The sequence below is a fragment of the Parasteatoda tepidariorum genome, chromosome 5 (genome assembly GCF_043381705.1).
Source record: "Parasteatoda tepidariorum isolate YZ-2023 chromosome 5, CAS_Ptep_4.0, whole genome shotgun sequence".
NCBI classification, from domain to species: Eukaryota; Metazoa; Arthropoda; class Arachnida; order Araneae; family Theridiidae; genus Parasteatoda; species Parasteatoda tepidariorum.
The window spans coordinates 68,171,062-68,190,253 of NC_092208.1; the positions used below are offsets into that span (position 1 = coordinate 68,171,062).

At 25.6% G+C, this 19,192-nt stretch overlaps 1 protein-coding gene across 2 annotated transcripts; it reads left to right on the forward strand.

The window, feature by feature from the left end:
• Nucleotides 1-1,565: 1,565 nt before the first annotated feature.
• LOC107454573 (cilia- and flagella-associated protein 91) lies at nucleotides 1,566-14,677 on the forward strand. Of its 2 annotated transcripts, XM_043040136.2 has the most exons (9): nucleotides 1,566-1,864; nucleotides 4,096-4,164; nucleotides 6,672-6,910; nucleotides 8,538-8,704; nucleotides 9,622-9,790; nucleotides 10,869-11,036; nucleotides 11,773-11,901; nucleotides 13,717-13,895; nucleotides 14,473-14,677. In XM_043040136.2, exons 1-9 carry the CDS (start codon nucleotides 1,845-1,847, stop codon nucleotides 14,539-14,541), a joined length of 1,209 nt encoding a protein of 402 aa, XP_042896070.1. In that variant the 5' UTR covers nucleotides 1,566-1,844; the 3' UTR covers nucleotides 14,542-14,677. The 2 variants fall into 2 exon arrangements, with proteins under 2 accessions (XP_042896070.1, XP_042896071.1); XM_043040137.2 differs by lacking the exon at nucleotides 8,538-8,704 and having other exon boundaries at nucleotides 1,613-1,864; nucleotides 6,672-6,864.
• The last annotated feature ends 4,515 nt before the right edge of the window (nucleotides 14,678-19,192 follow it).

Here is a 19,192-nt window from a genome sequence, read left to right on the forward strand (position 1 = left end):
TAGGCCTGAAAATATCATGGAGCCTAGCTCCATGGAAAATATATGAAACGCGATTTTTGATTTTTACAAATAACACAATGATGATGGTAACCAGCATTCTTTTTGTGAATATCGTGTTGACGATGTCGATCGATATTCTACAACGTTTCTAAATCCTGTAAGATAGATCGACATTCCACTGCGTTTTTTAAAATATCGAACAGTATTAAAAATAGAGTTCATTTTTATGTTGCACAATATTTCGCTGCGTACGATGTTCGAAGCTGTGTTTTTTGTTTTTTTTTTTTTTTTGATACTTGGGGGTAGAAGTATTTTTGATTTTTTTGTCCTTCCATTTTCAGGTTTTATTAGCCATTTAGTTTGAAGTATTTGGCATACGAGGACCCGGTTTGGACAATCAAAAGTTAATTTTATGCTTATTATGCCGCAACTGTACGCATCGCAACTGTAAACTGTACGCAACTGTAAACATGCAATACTTCATCTTTGCAATAATGAATTAATTCATCATTGCATTCATCTTTGCAATGATGAATTAATGCATCATTGCATGATGAATTAATTCATCATTGCAAAGATGAAGCATCATTAAGAGTAGAAATATATATTTTTAAATTTTTTTTGGGAGAAGAATTAATTTGTAGGGGGTTATTAATATAAAGCAAATTAATTACGCCAATTTTAGGTATCGAAATGGGCTATAGGTGGCGTAGAGCAGAACTCTTTACCTATGGCAACACTTCACATGCTTTCACCATTAGCATGGGATTGGAAGGATGTATTTCAGTTCCTCTCTTGATTTTCAAATAGATTAAAAACTTTCAAGTTAGGACACTATACGGAACTGAAAACTACATAGAACATAGCTCTAAAAGAAAGCATTTTGAAAATTTTAAAAAATATTTGGGACAATTAATTACGAAAAATATTGAGAAGGGGTAAATGTCGTAGAACATTCCTATACAACTGAAAAGAGGAGAAAAGGAGTAGGGCCAAAAGCATAGGTCTTCTCTCCAGATGGCGTATTCGAGCNTTAGCCTGAGGCGGGGTGTGATTTTCAGCGCCATCTAGTTTTCAAGTTTGAGGCTAGAATCCACTTTAGGACCGCTTTAAACTTCAGCATTATAATTTATAATCATTAGAATATTTTCTAATTAGGCTAACTTAAAAAGATATTTTTGGCGACATTTTATTCAAATATAGCCAAATAAGGGATGAAATACGAAACCTGGTAAACCTTAAGAATTATTCACAATGAGATATTAACTTTCCAAAATTTTTTTGGGCCTTACGACCTCTGAGAATCAATACATTTCTGAAAGCTCTTATGCAATATCCCAAATTGCAATAACAAAACTGCATAGAATATTAGGCTTCTTCACACATCGCCTCGTAGTCATAACATAAGCGGAGGGATACACCGGAAATTTTCTAAATTTCTTCCGGTTTAAGGACGCTTGAACCAAACCTCGCACTCGCAGCCTAAGGAAAACATGAAGCAACACCAGTCAAGGTAAATTCGCCAATCAGGTTCTCTTTCGCATTTCTAAATTCTTATACAGTGAGAATTACTGAAATAATTTAAGCTTTATTTAAACAATGCGTGGCAACATTGCCCCGGTTAAACCGAAGTTTTCTGTTTTGTTTTAAAAATATGTTAATGAAATTATTAGACATTTGATTGAATTCTTCCAAATTAGACTTTACTAATTTTTTCCTTTTATTAAAGTTCTTGCCTTTAGTTCACTAATAGTCTTTGGTAATTCTGAACTTATAACTTAAGATGTATTTCAGAAACTTCGAAATGAAATACGACCGATTCTATTGTAACTACGAGTAAAAGCATGGAAGAAGAAATTTCTGGGTTTGATTAATTTCTTTTTAAGTAAAGATATTATACTGTATCTATGTTTTATATCTATTAAAATTTGACACTTTACGAGGCAAATTACACAACTAAACTACCGTATACACCGGTGTATAAGTCGACCCCCTATTTTTGATTACGAAATACCGAAATTACTGGTATGTTGAGAGCATAATTCGATCATTGAAAAAAAAACAACAACTTAGTATGTAAATTTCTAAAGTTTGAAGAAAATAAGGGATAATTTCCGTAAAGGGATGTCTACAAAATTGTTCCAAGTTAAGAATATTTCGCATCAAAAACTGGCAATTTTAGTCTGGTCCTGTATAATTCGCGTGTCAAAAAATACTAGACGCGTAGCAAAATGGTAATTCAAATGGTATTTTAAAATCTTCCAAAAAGGGGATGGGGTAAAGATGATTTTTGTTGAACTCTGCAGATAAGCATGGAATAGAATCCAGGGTGTTATTTGAAGCAGATGTTGTTGCTTTATTGTATGTTTTAAATACTCTTGAACAAATTATCATAACGTTTGTTTTTCTTCATTTTTTTTCCTGAACGTAATTTAAAGTATTATTTCGAAAAAAAACCCCTTTAAATGTGAGAAACATATTATGAAAGAAAATACAAAATTACTTGCAGTCAACATATAGAATATAGTTTTTGAAAGGAGTAAATTGATACTCAGTTATGAATCTCTTTGTTTATACTGCATCGATAATTCACAATCAACGAATGTCCGATTTTATTACCAGTGTAGAAGTAGACCCCCTGATTTTTGTGAAATTTTAGAGAATTGAAAAGTCTACTTATTCACCCGGATATATGGTAATAAGTTTTTAATTCAATATTTATTAATTTGTTTAGTGTACAACATGGAGCTTTTAGAGCTCATTCCAAATTCTTCCAATATTTGAAAAGTAAACATTTGTATGACTGTCGCCTTTTCAACTGAGCCAGTTAATAATTTACATGTGACATCATTATTCTTATTTTAATAATAATTCTTTCATCAATATTTTAAATAATTCTATCAAAAAAACTAACTACAATGGAAGAAGTTAACATCTTAAAGAATAATAAATTACTATTCACAATTATTCGATACTTACGGAACATATTTACTGAATCTGGTTTGATTGTTCTATTTAAAATGTACCAATCATATTCTCAATTTCTAAATGCATTTTTCAATGAATTTTTATTTTAATGAAAAAGTTTCAACAAAAAATACTGTCAGTGCAGTGTTAGAAAATATTTTTTATTAAAGTGAAAAGTCAGTTTTTAAAACATTATAATTCAATACATAATTGTTCATTTGTAACAAAAAGGGAAAGATAGAATATCTCAACTCTTTTTTTAAGATTAAAACTGATTAGTCAACTTATTTGTCTGTTTTTGAATGGTATTCTCAAATCACTTAGGAGCAAACTCAAAAATTTTAAGTCAGAGAACTGATCTATTGTATTCAAACTATGATTAATAGCATAGAATATGAAATTTCAGGGTTTGTAATATTTTTATTGTAACAAAGATGTATATTTTATGTTTTTAAAAATTGACCCTTTATTCTTTTTAAAGGTGACTTAACACAAATTAGATGATTAAACTAAACTAATAAGCTTTCAGTTCTATATTTGATAATTTTCAAACTATGAGCAATATCGTGCAAGAAAAAATTTCTGGGTTTGATTGCTTTTTTTTAAGTAAAGATTTTTATGCTGTTGTATTTATATTTTTTATGTATTAAAAACTAACATTTATTTTTATGAGTTGACATGTAAAAAATTAGACAGCTAAACTAATAAATTTTAATTTTATATTTAATGATTGAATTTAAATCACAAGTGATAGAAACAAGTTTTTTTTTTCGAACTATGAGATTTTTTTGCACTATATTTTATAAAATAAAAGTTGAAATTTTATTTTTATAGGCTGTAATGAAGGAAAAAGAAGTTTAAAATATGTATTTTTTATTTTAATATTAATATTCTCTTTTACTTATGTAAAATAATGCATTGCACTAACTAAATTAAACCCTTGCTTTGTCATAAGGATAATAAAAGCTCTGATATTTTTGATTTTTTACTTTTAAAAAGTTGTTCATGAAAAATTTTGTGTTGTCACCTGGAAAATAGTTTTCATTTTTGAACTTATCTTATTTGATTTAACATATAAACTGTTGTCTAAATATTAATTGTTGTTCTATAATTTTTTTTCTTCTTCAGTTTTTCATATTTAGGAAGCAAAAGAGAGAGTTATGAAATTTCTTCGAATCTGCTTAAATACTGTCATAGGTGAGAGAATAACAAATTTTAAATTTGTTCTTTGTTGGTTATAAGTTATAGGAAAGATTTCTTTATCAATACACACATACATTTTGCTGATACATTTTGGCATCTTGCTGACTGCTGGAAGTGAGAAATTAATAAATGCATTTGAAAATGGGACAACCTCGAAAAGTAAAACTCGTATCTCAACCCCTGACAAGCTATAATAGGGGATATTTTTGTATGGGTAGGCTTTGCACCAACTGTCATTGCTAAAACACCAAAGAGTTTTTGTACTTGCAAAAAATTAAAATTTTTATGTTTATTCACTATACAATAATGGAAGAGACACTTTCAGTTTTAGACTTTTTTTTCGAAATTCTTAATAATTAGGAAAATGTTTTATAACTAAAGAGTTGTTTAGGTCATGTGATTTCTCATACTTATCTATAAAGCTTAAAGCTTTTAGAGGTTTTAGGAACTGACAAAAAATTATGCACAAAAAAGAATGTTTTTGAACACCCTAAACTAGAAACTATATCAATAAGCTGGAATTTGTATTGTTATATGCAGTGATCGCATAGAATTTCCTAAACCTATCTTAAATATTAATAGATATATGGACATTTTTCTTAAAAAAACACCTTTTTTTTGGGTCCTACGTTTTCTTACTACTAACTGTGAAAATATTCAATAAAATTAACCAAAATTTTTTAAAAATTTTATTTCATTAGATATGAGCATGTAAAGTTATCTTTTCCTACTACGCATGTCCAGAAAACATTTAGAATTTTTTTAAAAATATTTTTGTTGTGAATGTACTTTAAGTTAGGAAAAAAGTTCGATTTGAACAGCTTGAAAATATAAAAGTTTCTAGCAATTTTCTAAGAAGTTTTTGTGCATTTTTGCTTAAAAACTCTGAGTAATGGGTTTTCTGAAAATATCATTTGTATTATGAAACAAAAATTAATATAACAAATCATGGTATAAAATAAGTGTCTGGACGACAAAATGTGATAGTATAAAGAAAGAAAATGTGTAAAATAAAACATGCATTAATAGGGAATGATCCATAATACTGGTGTCATTTTTAATAAATCTTGTTTAAAACCTGAAACCACCTTTATGAAAAACGTTTTACCATTCTAAGCTTCCTTTCAAAATTTACAAAAGCTACATAGATTATTTTGGGAAAATTTTTTTAAATTTTCCAGATATTTAAATAAGATTTTTTTTTAAAGTTCACAACAAGATTATAAAAAAGATTTTTTTAAATATCTTCTGCACACACACAAAGTGTGAAAGGACTACTTAAACTACTCACATCTTGTAAATTTTTTTCAAACTTTAAAATCATATTTTTGTTATTTTTCAAACATTTTGTTTAATTTTACTGCAAATGTTTGCAGTTATAGTAAGAAAATAAGCTTTTTACAAAAATTACTATATATCTAAGTTTATGTAATTTTATGCAGTCATTGCATATAATAATCAAAGTAATCAATACAAGTTTGTTGCTATATTTTCTGGTTTAAGATGTTCAAAACGCACTCTTTTTCGTTTGGAATTTATTGTCAGTCCCTTAAACTTCTTATAGCTTTAAATTAAATTGATTAATATGAAAAATTGCATGACCTATAAACCTCTAAAGCTTAAAAATTATTCTAGAAGTATTGCTTGAGAAGTTTGGAAAAAATGTCAAAAGTTGAAAGTGTTTCTTCCGTTATTGTAGGGTAGCATATGTAATACTTGTCTTATGGTTACTATAAATATACCCTATGAATTTGCCCCCTTTTGAGATTTTCTGTTTTGTTTTTCTTTTGCCACTGCTTGGTTGTTGTTAAAGCTTTTTTTTAATATGTTTTATGTATGTGCATTGTGGTGTTGTTTTAAATTAGGTATATTTATTTTTAAATTCTGAGCTATACTAAATTAAGTCAGACCTGTGAATTAAACTGTTTGACATGTAACCTAATTTTAAGACTAACATTGATAAAATGATTTAAAAAAATTTATTAATTGCATTTTCAAGATAAAATAACTAGTATTTTTCTTTGGTTCATATCTACACAATTGATACAAATATTTTTTTTTATAAAAGGGTTTGGAGTTACATCAATCAAAAGACAATAATTTAGGGTTCTGTAGCCAAAAAAAATTTGGAACCGCTGCTCTCTTTTATGTTTAATATTCTCGTCTTGAAGCTCTTTATGCCTGCAGGGTGCAAAAGGCCACAATCTCTGCTCTACATCCTCCTCGTCAGCAAGCTTTTTATTCTTAAGGCAACTATTGAAGCCCCATCTTATGCCTCTCTTTTCGGCTTTAATTGTGGTATTCAAAACCCAGTCTAGAGCTTTGATAAGTAGCTACCCAGAAGCTTAGTATACTATTCTACTTTATCTCACTTATTTGTTATAGTGTTATAATTACATAATGTTATTTTCTTTCTCTCTAGGTTCACAATAATGGAATTTATAGTTTTAGTTTTTTCAAATTTCAAGTAATTAATAACTAGCATACACTTTTCATTATAGGCCGGTTAAAACATTATTTAACCCTGGAGATGTAATAACTGATTCAGAAGATGAAACGCATGTCTGGGAAGCCTGTGGGAACATTGAATATGCTGAAAAAACATCCAAATTTGAAAGCAAAGAAACTCAAACAGATTACAGAGAGAGTGAGGCTCAGACTGATCCATGGGACCCTCCTTACAAGATAATTAAAGTTAATAAAGTACCTGAAGTACTTTCTTTAAAGGAGTTTTCTTACGGTATCTTATATTTAACTCAATTTTTTTTAAAAAAAATTTGTCATTGCATTCCTTTTTTTTAATGTTTATTTATTGCTTGCTAATTAGTTAACTTAATAAATTAATGAATGTTTAGTTTTAGTTAGTATTGTCTCTTTTTTTTCTTTTCAAGATGAGATTGTTTTTATGCTCAATTAAGTTATATATTAGGTATCTTATCGGCATCTTATATTTAGCTCAAATATTGAGCTAAATATAAGATTATAAGATACCGATAAGAAAATTTGAGCTAAATATCTCATCGCTCAAAATTTTTTAAATTTTTTTTTCATTGCATTCCTTTTTTTTAGTGTTTATTTATTGCTTGCTAATTAGTTAATTTAATAAATTAATGAATATTTAGTTAGTATTGTCTCTTTTTTTTCTTCTTCAAGATGAGATTTTTTTTTATGCGCAATTAAGTTATATATTAGGTATGTTATCAGTATCTTATATTTAGCTCAAATATTGAGCTAAATTTAAGATACCGATAAGAAAATTTGAGCTAAATATCTCACGGTATCTTATATCAGGGTTCCCACGGTCCTTGAGAGTCCTTGAAAGTCCTTGAATTTTTTTTTGNTATATTTTGCACAAATTTTTTTAACAAAAATTTGTCATTGCATTCCTTTTTTTAATGTTTATTTATTGCTTTCTAATTAGTTAATTTACTAAATTAATGCATGTTTAGTTAGTATTTGTTAATTTTTTTTTTTAAAGATTAGCTCTTTTTTTATGCGTAATTAAGTTATATATTAGGTGTAACGAATACTCCTCTTTCATACTTTTCAACACCATTTTAAGTCAATATTTTATTTGAGACAACTGTTTAAAACTAGATATTAATTTTAAGCTTATTTTATATCCTTCTAAGTTCTAATACTGGATAAATAAAGTGGTTGGGCGAAAATGTAAGTCTTATAATATGTTTATTTTTTGTGTTTTCTACCGCATCTCTGTAACTAATTGGATAATTTTTGCATCTATCTATAAATGTCTTTCGCCAAAAAATGATGGTATAAGAAAATAAATTTTTATAGTTATTTATTATTTTTCATTGTTAATTTAATAATGGTTAAAAAATCTTTAGTTGTAAGAGATGCAATTTTACATTTTGTTAAATTATATAATTTTTTATAAAACCAAATTTATATGTTATTTATTGAACATATTAAAAAAATAAGAGTTTTAAAAACTCATAAAATCCAAAATGTTAAAACAAAATTAAGGTTATCAAGCTTTCATCTGGTTTTCTTACTATATTTTCCTATTTTTAGTTGCTCCTCAGATTTTGAGGGCTAGAAATCCATTTTTTTAAAAACGATTTTTTTTAAATAGAAAATATGTCTTTGTCTAATTAATATAATATCATACTTAAATTACAATATGCTCTTATTAACATATTTAAAATTAGTCACTCAGGACAGTTAGGTTGCACTTTATTTTAAGATATTCAATAATTTGATCAAAATTTATTTAATGTAATTTGCTCTCTATTTTACTAGCATTCATTACATTGATGTGATGTTCGCATAAAGAATTATCAAATCCCTTATACTCTTAAAATTCCAATAAATATAAAAGTATTAATATAGCTTTTCCTCCTCAGGTAATGGTCTTCCAGCTACAAAATTAGAAGTTGATTTCATTATTCAGACTCGGGAAAATAATAAATTAACTCAAACTTTAGAAGGAGACGATAGTGAAAAGGCTTTCTTAAAAAGAAAGGAAATTTTGAAAGATCAGATTAAAACAAATTGGAACTATAAAGTTGCTGTATGATATTTTCTATTTTCATAAAATGCACTTTGGTAATAACATCACTGCCTAAGCACTTATTGAAATCATAAACAAAAATTTGCAGCTTTTTTGCAGTGTAGACACAAATGAAAATTTTGTTTTATTTATTTTATTATTAAGTTTTTTTTTCTATAAAATGTTTTATAAAGTCTCTAGTGAATCCTCAAGCTGTAATGTTTAGTTCTAGATTTAGTTATGTGATTCTTCTGCATGACCATTAGCAATCTTTGCTTTTAGAACTGCTTCCAATTAAGTGGCATTATCTTGTGAATGCTTATTGCATCAGACTGTAATAAGTTATTAACTTAAGTTTTGTATTTAAAACAGATATTTAGATTCAGTTTTGTTTGTAATTTTACTTCTATCTTTCGATGATAGGTTTATTATAGAATATGTGCGACAATATACTTCCAGAAATAACATTTAAAAGCAAAACTGCCTTGAAATCTTTTTATATACAGGGGTATATCAGCGAATTATATATGTTGCATCATCCTTTTTTTTAGGAATTTATAGATTTTAAGTTTATTTAATGCTATAAAATTCTTGTAACTGAAAATTTTAACACAATGATGTCATTGATTAATGAGTAAAATCAATAATAATTATCGCATTATGATTAACACATTTTTGTAGTGATAATATAAACAAAAAACTAATTACTATTAGCTATTTCTTAGTTTTGTGGATTTGCTTTTGAATCTAAAACTTCTTTGCATTGAAATTGAATTTTAGAAATTACAATTAAGCTATCAAGATCATAGAAAGAATGGTTAAATTTATAAGTTGTTAATTAATTTTGTTATTTTATTTAATAACTGAGTATTAAGTTTTTGTTTTATTTTATTTAGTTTCCAAAAACTTTTTATGTAAATGTATATATGCATTTTCAGATCGAAAATGAAATGCAACTAAAGAAACTGGAAGAAATTAAGTCTTCCCTGATGAATGAATTGAGTCAAAGATCTGAAAAGCGAGGATATATTTTAAAAAATATGTGGAATCGTAAAAAGGAAGAGATGAAAAAAAAGCACGACAAGTTAGAAGGAAAGCTTAGAAAAGGTATAATTTGTCAGTACTGTAAAATAGGTACAGCTGTGAAAACAGGGGTAGCATATTGTATACTTTACTAAACCCAAAAATAATTGTTTTTATAAATATTGAAAATTTTACTTAAATAAATTGTTTAAAATTTTTTTTATTGAATATATCGTGTTTTTTTTTTTTGAAAATTACAGTAATTTAAAAAATTGCTATAATTTAATAAAAGTATTGAATTTTTCTGTATGGAGTACTGATTTGAGGTTTGGTATATTGAGTTCTAAATTATTTCATTATGCTGCAATTAACTACTTTTATTTTCCTTACAATATTTCAATGTAAAACTTGTACAATAGTTTTTCTTGAAAATGTGCAATCACCAATTAAAACTTTTCAATCTTTTACTTTGGTTATTGAAGAGTAAAACTGAACTCTCCTTTTTTCGTAAATAAAATGAAAATGCTTATCAAAAATTACACATTCCTAAAGTAAAATATTCATACACCACGTTATTAAAAAAATAATGAATAACTTTCTTAATTTTCCTCTATTAAATTNTGGCTAAATATTGATGCAAACATTTTAAAATCAGTCGGCGGACCCCCAAAATATGACCCATGGACCCCCAAGGGGTCCATGAACCACAGGTTAAGAAACACTGCTATAGATCATACTGTTTTCTCTCATTAAGCCAGCTGATCAAAAGCTAATGAATATATTTCCTTCATACTTTTTTCTCCGTCAACAAATCAGGTTTCCTGAAAACAGTAATGAGAGGAAGACGTCTACAAAATCTGTAGCACTGTTGAACACTGAATATATCTTCTTTTAATTTGATATAAAACAGTTTTTTTTTTACTTTGATAAGAGATATTTGTTTTAATGAAGTTAACTTTACTCTTATGGATTCTCTAATTGAAAATGAAAATAATTTTTTGATTCTCTAATTTTGTAAAATTTCTGATAATGAACTGAAGTAGCTTTGAAATTATGTGTCTGGATTATCAAAACTAGAATAATCTGTCTTAAATTAATTTTTTGCCTAAAGATTAAAAATTATAATTTTATCTTGTTCTTAAAATATGTGTCCCTATTATAGAAATAAATGCTATAGAACATCATCTACAGAATATGGAAGGCGACTCTTCTAAAATCTTTACTGAATCTGAAAATGTAGAAGATCCTTTTGTCAATGTTAAGAATTATATTTTAACTGAAGAGAACATGGATTACTTACAGAACAATTTCTCTCTCTCCAATTTTCAAGGTTTGTATAAAATTTTTTGCTTAAAAATATTTCATTTTATGGTGTTTTTAAAGATGTAGGAAGAACACATACAAATGTTTTCTATTAAATCATAACTTATTTTAATAATTTTTAAGTTTTGATTTTACAGCAGAAAAAAAAACATATAAACTCAAGACAAACAGCAAAGACAATTAATGAAAACAATTATCTAAGAAGGGTATGGCCGCTTAATTCTTTTGGTGCGTAGAGTCTTTACCTTCCCTGACTTCAGGGGTTTGATTTTCTATGCTGAAGGCTGTAGTCAGATTTCACTTTTTTCTATTACATGTGCATTGCAGATGTTTAATTTTTGAGGGTTACAGAATTGAAATACACAGCATTCTAGATTTCTGAATTTGACACGTAACAGAAAGTACTTTTTAAATTTTCATAACATTTGCAAAAAGATGAATTTCTTTTTCATTTTACTTTTAACGAGTTTAAATAGATGATGACTCAGGAAAATTTCTTAGTTTGTCTGAGGTATTGAGGAGGACTTAAAGTGATTTCTAATTATTGAAGAGGGTATACACTCCTGCTCCCGACAATGGTGTTTTAGTAATTCAGAATCTACTCAAATGTAAGATCCCTTGCGGTTTTTAGGCTAAGAAAAATCAATGAAAGATAAGTTAAATTAGTGAATAATTATTAATTATAAATTTAAATATTATTCTATGTATGTAGTACATTAATAGGTATTAATTTTCACACTTAGATCTGTTAACAATTAAAGACTGGCTGGAGAAAAAGCAAACTGTATTGAAGAACAAAGTGCCTCTTACTAGGTTAACCAGGAAAACACAAAGAGAGTCATTATCTGAAGAAGCTTACCAAAACTATTTAGGTGATTTATTAATTCTACTTATTTTAATTCCAGTAATTTATGAATTTCAAACACAAGTTATGCTTTTGAAAATTTATTATAACCTTTTGTTTATTAGTGTGCGGCTTTTTAAAGTGACAAAATTATTGTATTTGGCATGCAATTTATTGAAAGCATTTTAAGGCAGTTTCTTGATAAAAATTCCACTTGTACAATAGGTTAAAAAAAGATTTGTTGATGAATGATTTCTATAATGACATTTTGTTGATAAATATTAATTATTAACACATTGAAGTTCTTGGTTAAAGCAAGATTTATTACCTACTTTTTACCATATCAATACAATGCATTTTAAATGACAATTGATAGTTGTAATTATATATAGTGTAAAAATATTGAAGTTATACCTAATAGGCAAAATATTTGAACCTTACTCTTTGTAAAATTTTCTTACTAATACACTTTATATGTGTATATATATACAGTAGAGAACCAATTAACCAGGATGCTCGGGACCATCGCTATCCCGGATGTCTGAATTTTCCGGTTTTCTAGATCGACCAAAAGTGCCGTTAATCAATGTTTTATCAAACCCAAATTACAAGGAAAAAGTTAAACATATTTAAAAACGGGGAAAAAACGAAAAGATCTCCTAAATTTTAAAAAAAAATGGTTGAAAAATAACATTTAAAAGGATAAAAACATTTGCAAATTTAGACAAGAAAAACAAGTTTAAAAAATACAAAATTTGATATTTATTTTTTGATAATACTTGAAATCCCCAAATTAACTAATATAAAACAAAACTAATAATAAAAAAGCGCAATATATTTCATACCTAATTATACTGGGGGGGGGGAGGATGAAAAGAAAACTTGTTAATCTAAATAAAAACAACTTGAAAATTATGGAACGGAAATGATATTTAAAAAAAGGCACTAACATAAGTATTAAAACCTTGAAGAGACAGGATATTATAAGATGAAGGGAATTAAAAAAGAAATTAATGATAAAATTTATGAATGAAAAGAATTAATTTATTGAGTACTAAATTTATCCTTAAAAAAAAAAAAAAAACGCAGTGGAATCAGAAAAACAGAATCAATAAAAAAAAAAACTACTATCTTTATAAAATAAAGGCCTGCTTTTATTAACAAATAATTATATGCTTAAATTAATAAACAATCTTCTCCTTTTATTTTATTTTTTTATTAAAAGACTATTTTTAATAAAAGCAGATGTGATTGCACATCAAGAAAAACATGCTAATGATATCGCATTTCTAAGAAATCAGAATTTATTCAATAAAAAAATATTGTTTTGTTAATTGATGTCAAATAGATGAATATAACTGGTGATTAAATAATGCATTATAGGATATAATGAAACAATTCACCATAATAAATAACAAAACTGAGTAACTGAAGTGGATGATTTAAAATAAATATTCACAGAAAACTCTTTAATTCATTTAAAAATTGGTATAATTTGTATTTTCAAAAGACTACCAATGAGAGAAGAATTTGACACCATTGGATAATATACTTTAATTTGATTTATTAATGTTTCGATATAACTTATTTTTGATCTTAACCACAATATTATCTCTGGTTTAATTTAAATCTAACAGTTAATAAAACTAATACCAAGTTACTGCAAAATTGTGCAACTAATTATCACTATATCAGAGAAATTGTGTAAGTTGTAAGGTTTATTTTTTTATAGCATAGTCATTTTGCAAAATTCTTTTGTTAAAATTTATTTGAACTTCTTCGATATATTTCTGTTAATTCTACAGTTTTTACTGTTTATTATAAATGAATTTTTTATTTTTAGCTAAGAAGAGGACAAAAGTTCCCCCTAAGGTTTATCATGAAGATTTTCAACGGGAAGAAGTTCCACTACCAACTACGAAACCTGAAGATGTGGCTGAATTCATAGATCTAGATGAAAAGAAGATTGATATGGTTACAGTTTGGCAACAAGTTTTAAGAGGATTAGCTATTCAAAAGCAGGTAAATCAACTCATTATTCTTGTGCACTGTTTAAAAAAAAAATATTTTGCTTTCAGTTAACTTAATACAAATCCTTATTAAACACTTTTAAACAAAATTTTGTATAATGAATCAATCTCTAGAATTTTAATGACTCTTTCTTTAAGCATATTTTGTCATTAAATTTAACTATGTTAATGTGTATACCTAATTTTATCCCTTATTTGTATAGTTTTTTAAATAAATAAATAAAAAAACCCATTCTAATCAACATTTTTTCCCTTTAAAGTTGATCAAGAAACTTTATAAAGTGTAAAGTTTTTTCTTAATATTTATTTTTAAAATTTTTGTATCCTAAAAAATGTTTAATGATTGTGTACCAAGTTCTTTTAATGTCTTAGTTTCTCTTTTTTATTTGACTCCTAAATTTGAACTTTTAGTTTTTTATTCTCCTTTAATCTCCCTTTCAGCTGCCTTTTAAAGACTTTCTTTCCACTCCAAATGAAGTTTTTTTTGTGATTTAAGTTTTACTATTAAAACTGAAATATTCCTTTTATATGAACTCATATTTAATATTTTATGGTTATTAACCTTTCAGATGTTACATTTAATTGAAAAGCACAAAGAAGCAATTGATCTTTCTTTGTCTGAAGTCACTAAGGAATGAGATTATGTTTGCAACATCTAATTATGTTCAATAGTATTCTGGAACTTGATATGTGTGCTTTATTCAAAATTTTGTTATATATCTTGTAAGTTAATTGTATCCAAAATTTGTAAGAATAAAATATATTATATGTCTATTTTATTTTAGTAATTTCTGTAATTAAAATTTTTTTAATATTTTTTTTGATTTTTAGTAGTACCAAAGAGATTGCTGTATGATCTGGCATATTAATTTTTTAGAAAACAAGAACAATTGCACCCTCTCTGCCTAAACAGGCATACGTCAACAACAACACTATGCATAACTCTTGAGTCGATTTATTTATATGGTTCGAATGGTCTTTTTCACGGTTCTGCTTTTACAAGTTTTGAATTAAATTATTTTTTCTAGCCTAACCCAATAAAATAGACTCATTAATCTAAAATCATTTCACTATTTGTCCTTTTGTTTTAGTTGGAAAAAACATTTCGTTTACTTTTACTGCTTTCTTTTGATCAAAAATAGCTTTTCTTTCTTTTTAAAATTTTCCTATTTATTTTTCATTAATATTTCTTGATCCTTTCTTACAGAGTTAATTTTTAGATAAAAATTTTTATTTTAGAATTTTTTAAATAAAAAAGTTAATTTTTAGTAAATGAGCACAAAAATCATTTGAAATGGTTTTGAGAAAAATTAAATTTAAAATTATGACTTTTTTAAAATTACGTTTTACAGAAACTATGTGGGCCATTTTGTATGAATTTATTGAATTTTTCATATAAAATCATTAATATTAAATGATATGAATATTTGTGTTTAATTTTACACATTTTTGAAACAATAATAAAGTAAATGGTGAGAAAAGAAATAATTTTTTTATTAAATCAGGTTTTAACTATTTGTAATTTTTTAAAAATATTTCTGAGATATAACAAAATAAAAGTAAAATTAACTGTAAAGAATTTTAACTTCAATACAAATTTTTTCAGATTGCAGCTATCCCTCATAATTTAATCTGTCAAAGAAATGTTCTATTCTGAGAAAATATGTTTTTTGTGTCTTATTCATTACTTTAAATATCACAGCACAAATTAATTAGAAATATTTAAATCTTTAAGTTTGAAGCTCCAAATATTGAATTGAAATTTTGTGTGAAATCACTAGATCAAAAGTTACTACGAGGCTCTCTCTTTTTATTTACTGGTCTTCTGTATTTTTTGTTTTAAACAAACTTCAAGCTGAAGCAAAGTCACATAGAAAACAATGAAATTTTTTTCTTCTTTTTTCCATTTATTTTGCTCGAATAATTTAAATAAAAAATTATTTTATGCAGATAATGAAACTACCAAAAATAGTTACACGTATGAAAAACACCAAATAATTTAAAAAAATATTACTTTGCTGATAAAATTTGGATAAATTTTCAGATTCAAAAAATTTATTAAATTTTTATGACTCCATCAATCAACACTTTTAATCAGATTGATATGAGCATTAAGATTTATGGTTACCAATCTGAAAAAAAAATGTTGAAAACAGAACTGGACTTGGTTTATTAAAAGAATACATACATATTTTGACTGCTCAAAAGTTTAAGTTAATAATTAAAAAAAGTATAAATAATGTTAGATAATTAGAGAAATCAGATTAAGAAGACGCCATACCACGGAAGAAAATTTTCGTTGCAAATTATCTTACTCTAATTAATTTCTAATTTAAAATTTAAATCGTAGAAAAAATGAGTTCAGACAAACCTAGAGTAAGCCATGAAGTTTTAAATACTGAAAAGAAAATTTTAAAATATATGAATGGAAATAAATTATGAGATGATAACTTAGGATTACCTAATGGTAATCCTAGCTCTTCTAATAATAATAACTCTTCTAATAATTTGTTTACATTTTAATATTTTGAAGTATTATTTTTAGCAATTTAAACTTCATCACAAACTCTAGGTTTGACTGAACTTACTTTTTCTTTCTTTTAAATTAGTATAATGAAGGGGAAAGAGAATTTGTAATGAAAATTTTCTTCCGCGGTATGGCCTCCTCTGAAGTTTTTATAGTAAAGTTTAAATTTTTGTTGTTATAAATTTTGCAACTTAAAATTTAAAAAAATTGTCATGAGCATTAATAATCATAGATATTTGATTTTAAGTTAAGAGTTGTTGATGTTTTGCTTTCTTATTTTGGTATTGTACATGAACAAAATTAGTCGCAAGGAAAAAATCTTCTGAATGGTTTTTAATATTGTTTAAGAATAAAAATATCTGATGATTAAAATTTGTAACCTTAAAATCAGAAGTTTTTGAGGAAGAAAAAACTTGGCAAGTTTAAATCAAATGTAATAAATTACAATATCATAATTGTCGTAAACATTGCAAATTTCTTTTCACTTAACTCATTAAATTTCTTATTTTCTGATACAGATCTTAGTATTCCTTAACAATTAACCTCATAATGTATTTTTAAAAGATGAAGTAAAAAATATAAACCTTCTGTATCTCATAGGTAATAATTATAATTTTTTTAAACAAATTATTTCATTCTCCAAATAGTCGCCATTTAGAAAATATAAAATTAATAAGACACAGTCTAGATTCGATGAAAATCAAGGTAATCAAATATTACTTTTGTTTTTGTATTTGTTGCTAGTTTTCTTGAAGTAATTCTTTAGTTAAATGTTTTCTTTCATTCAATTATGTAACAAATAATACTAGTAATAGTAATAATAATAAAACTATCTGATAACTGCAAAATATATGTCCTAACATATTTTAAGCACAAGTATACAAATTCTTATATTACGCTAAATTATTTCACTATAATTTCATAGGTTAACACCTTAAATTAATCAATTCCTGAAAATTAAAGATTTAAAAAATTCTTCCAAATTATTTATAATTTTATTTCCCGTAACTCCGTAACCAACCATTGGGATAAAAAAGAAGTACGTTCCAAAATTATTAGGTACTTTAAAAAACAATTCTTTGTAAAACATATTCAAAATTTTATCATTAAAAAAAATCATCCATCATTTTTTCTAAAAAATATCATACTATTATAGGTTTTTTTAATATTAAGTTTTCTGGTGATAAATAATTTTTTATTGCACTTACAATTAGTTAAAAAATTATATTATTAATGAAAATTATTGTTTTATAATATGAAATGAGTAAAATGCTCATCCATTCTTTTAATATTTGCCTTCTATTATTACTCTTTTTATCTACAGAAATAAAAGAGCACAAGCGGGCTATATTTATTTGTATATAATAATTAACATTTCTCAAACGTAACCATTTTTTTTTTTTATAAGGCAAAGTTTTTTAAATAAATAAATAACTTCTTTTTTTTCTTCTAATTGACAATCTTTCTTTGTATAAGCAACAATTTGTTATTAAAGAACTTAACAAATATTTCCTGGTTTGTATTAATGTTCGTAGTGCAAAGAAACTAAACAAGTAATATTTTTTCGGTTGAAAAATAAATAATTTTAATCTTAATTCAATTAATACGATGTAATTATATAATTCTTTGTAATTATAAAATAGCGATATTTTGAACGAACCCCAACTAACGTCTCAATTAATTAAAAAAGAAAGAAAAGTTGCTCTTTGTTCAAATGATAAGACGTAAAAATGAAAACGTCTAAATAAATTTCATAATCTTAAATAAAGGGGGTGGAGAAAAATGGAAAGAAGAGGATTTATAAAACTTTTTCTTNAAAAAAAAAAAAAAAAAAAAAAAAAAAAAAAAAAAAAAAAAAAAAAAAAAAGAAAAGAAAGAAAAGGAGAAAGTTAACAGAATTCTTGGAAAAAGATAATATTAAAGAAATTAATTTTTTTAATTTTGAAAATTACTTGCTCAAGATTTTTTTTATTTTGACTTCTTTTTTCTTGAAATACTTTATACCAACATTATTAATTTTCGTCAATAACGAATAGTAATTTGAAATTTTAAATCGGAAAATCTCTTATGTATTTTGACTTATATTTTTTCAAGCCTTAAAGCAATATTTTGAAATTGTTAAAATAGTTTTTATTTCCCCCATCAAGACACAATTTTCGAACCTGCGAAATTTTATTGATTATGAATTTTTTCATAATCAAACATCATAAACAAGATTTTTATCGAAGTTTTATTTCATAAATACCGATTCAGAAGATTCGAAATGCAACAATGAAAGTCAAATAATTTTTTTAAAGGCAGGATGAAAAATATTGAATAATATTTTAAATGTTATCAATTCTGACTATTTCCGAAGATTAAGAAGTTAAAAAATTAAATAAAAAGTACCAGCAAAAATTTTAGTATTTTTTTTTAACATAATTTTGAGCTGCAAAAATAGAGAAGAGAATTAAATGATTTAAAAAAATAAATTAATAAAAAAATGCTGATGGTTAAAGAAACAAACTTTATTTAAACAGTAAAGTTTGTTTCTTTAACCATCAGCATTTTTTTGCTGGAGATGAAAAGTTTAAATTAAATGGGGTTTAAGAAATTCATATTTTTTCATACAAAAACATTATTTAAGTTGATGTCTATTAAATAATATTACACCATTAATCACACTTTTATAAGAATTATTAAAAGAAAGCGGATTTTTTTGGTTATGCAGACGAAAAGAAAAACATTGAATCAATTATACAAATTTCTCTCAATATTTAAAA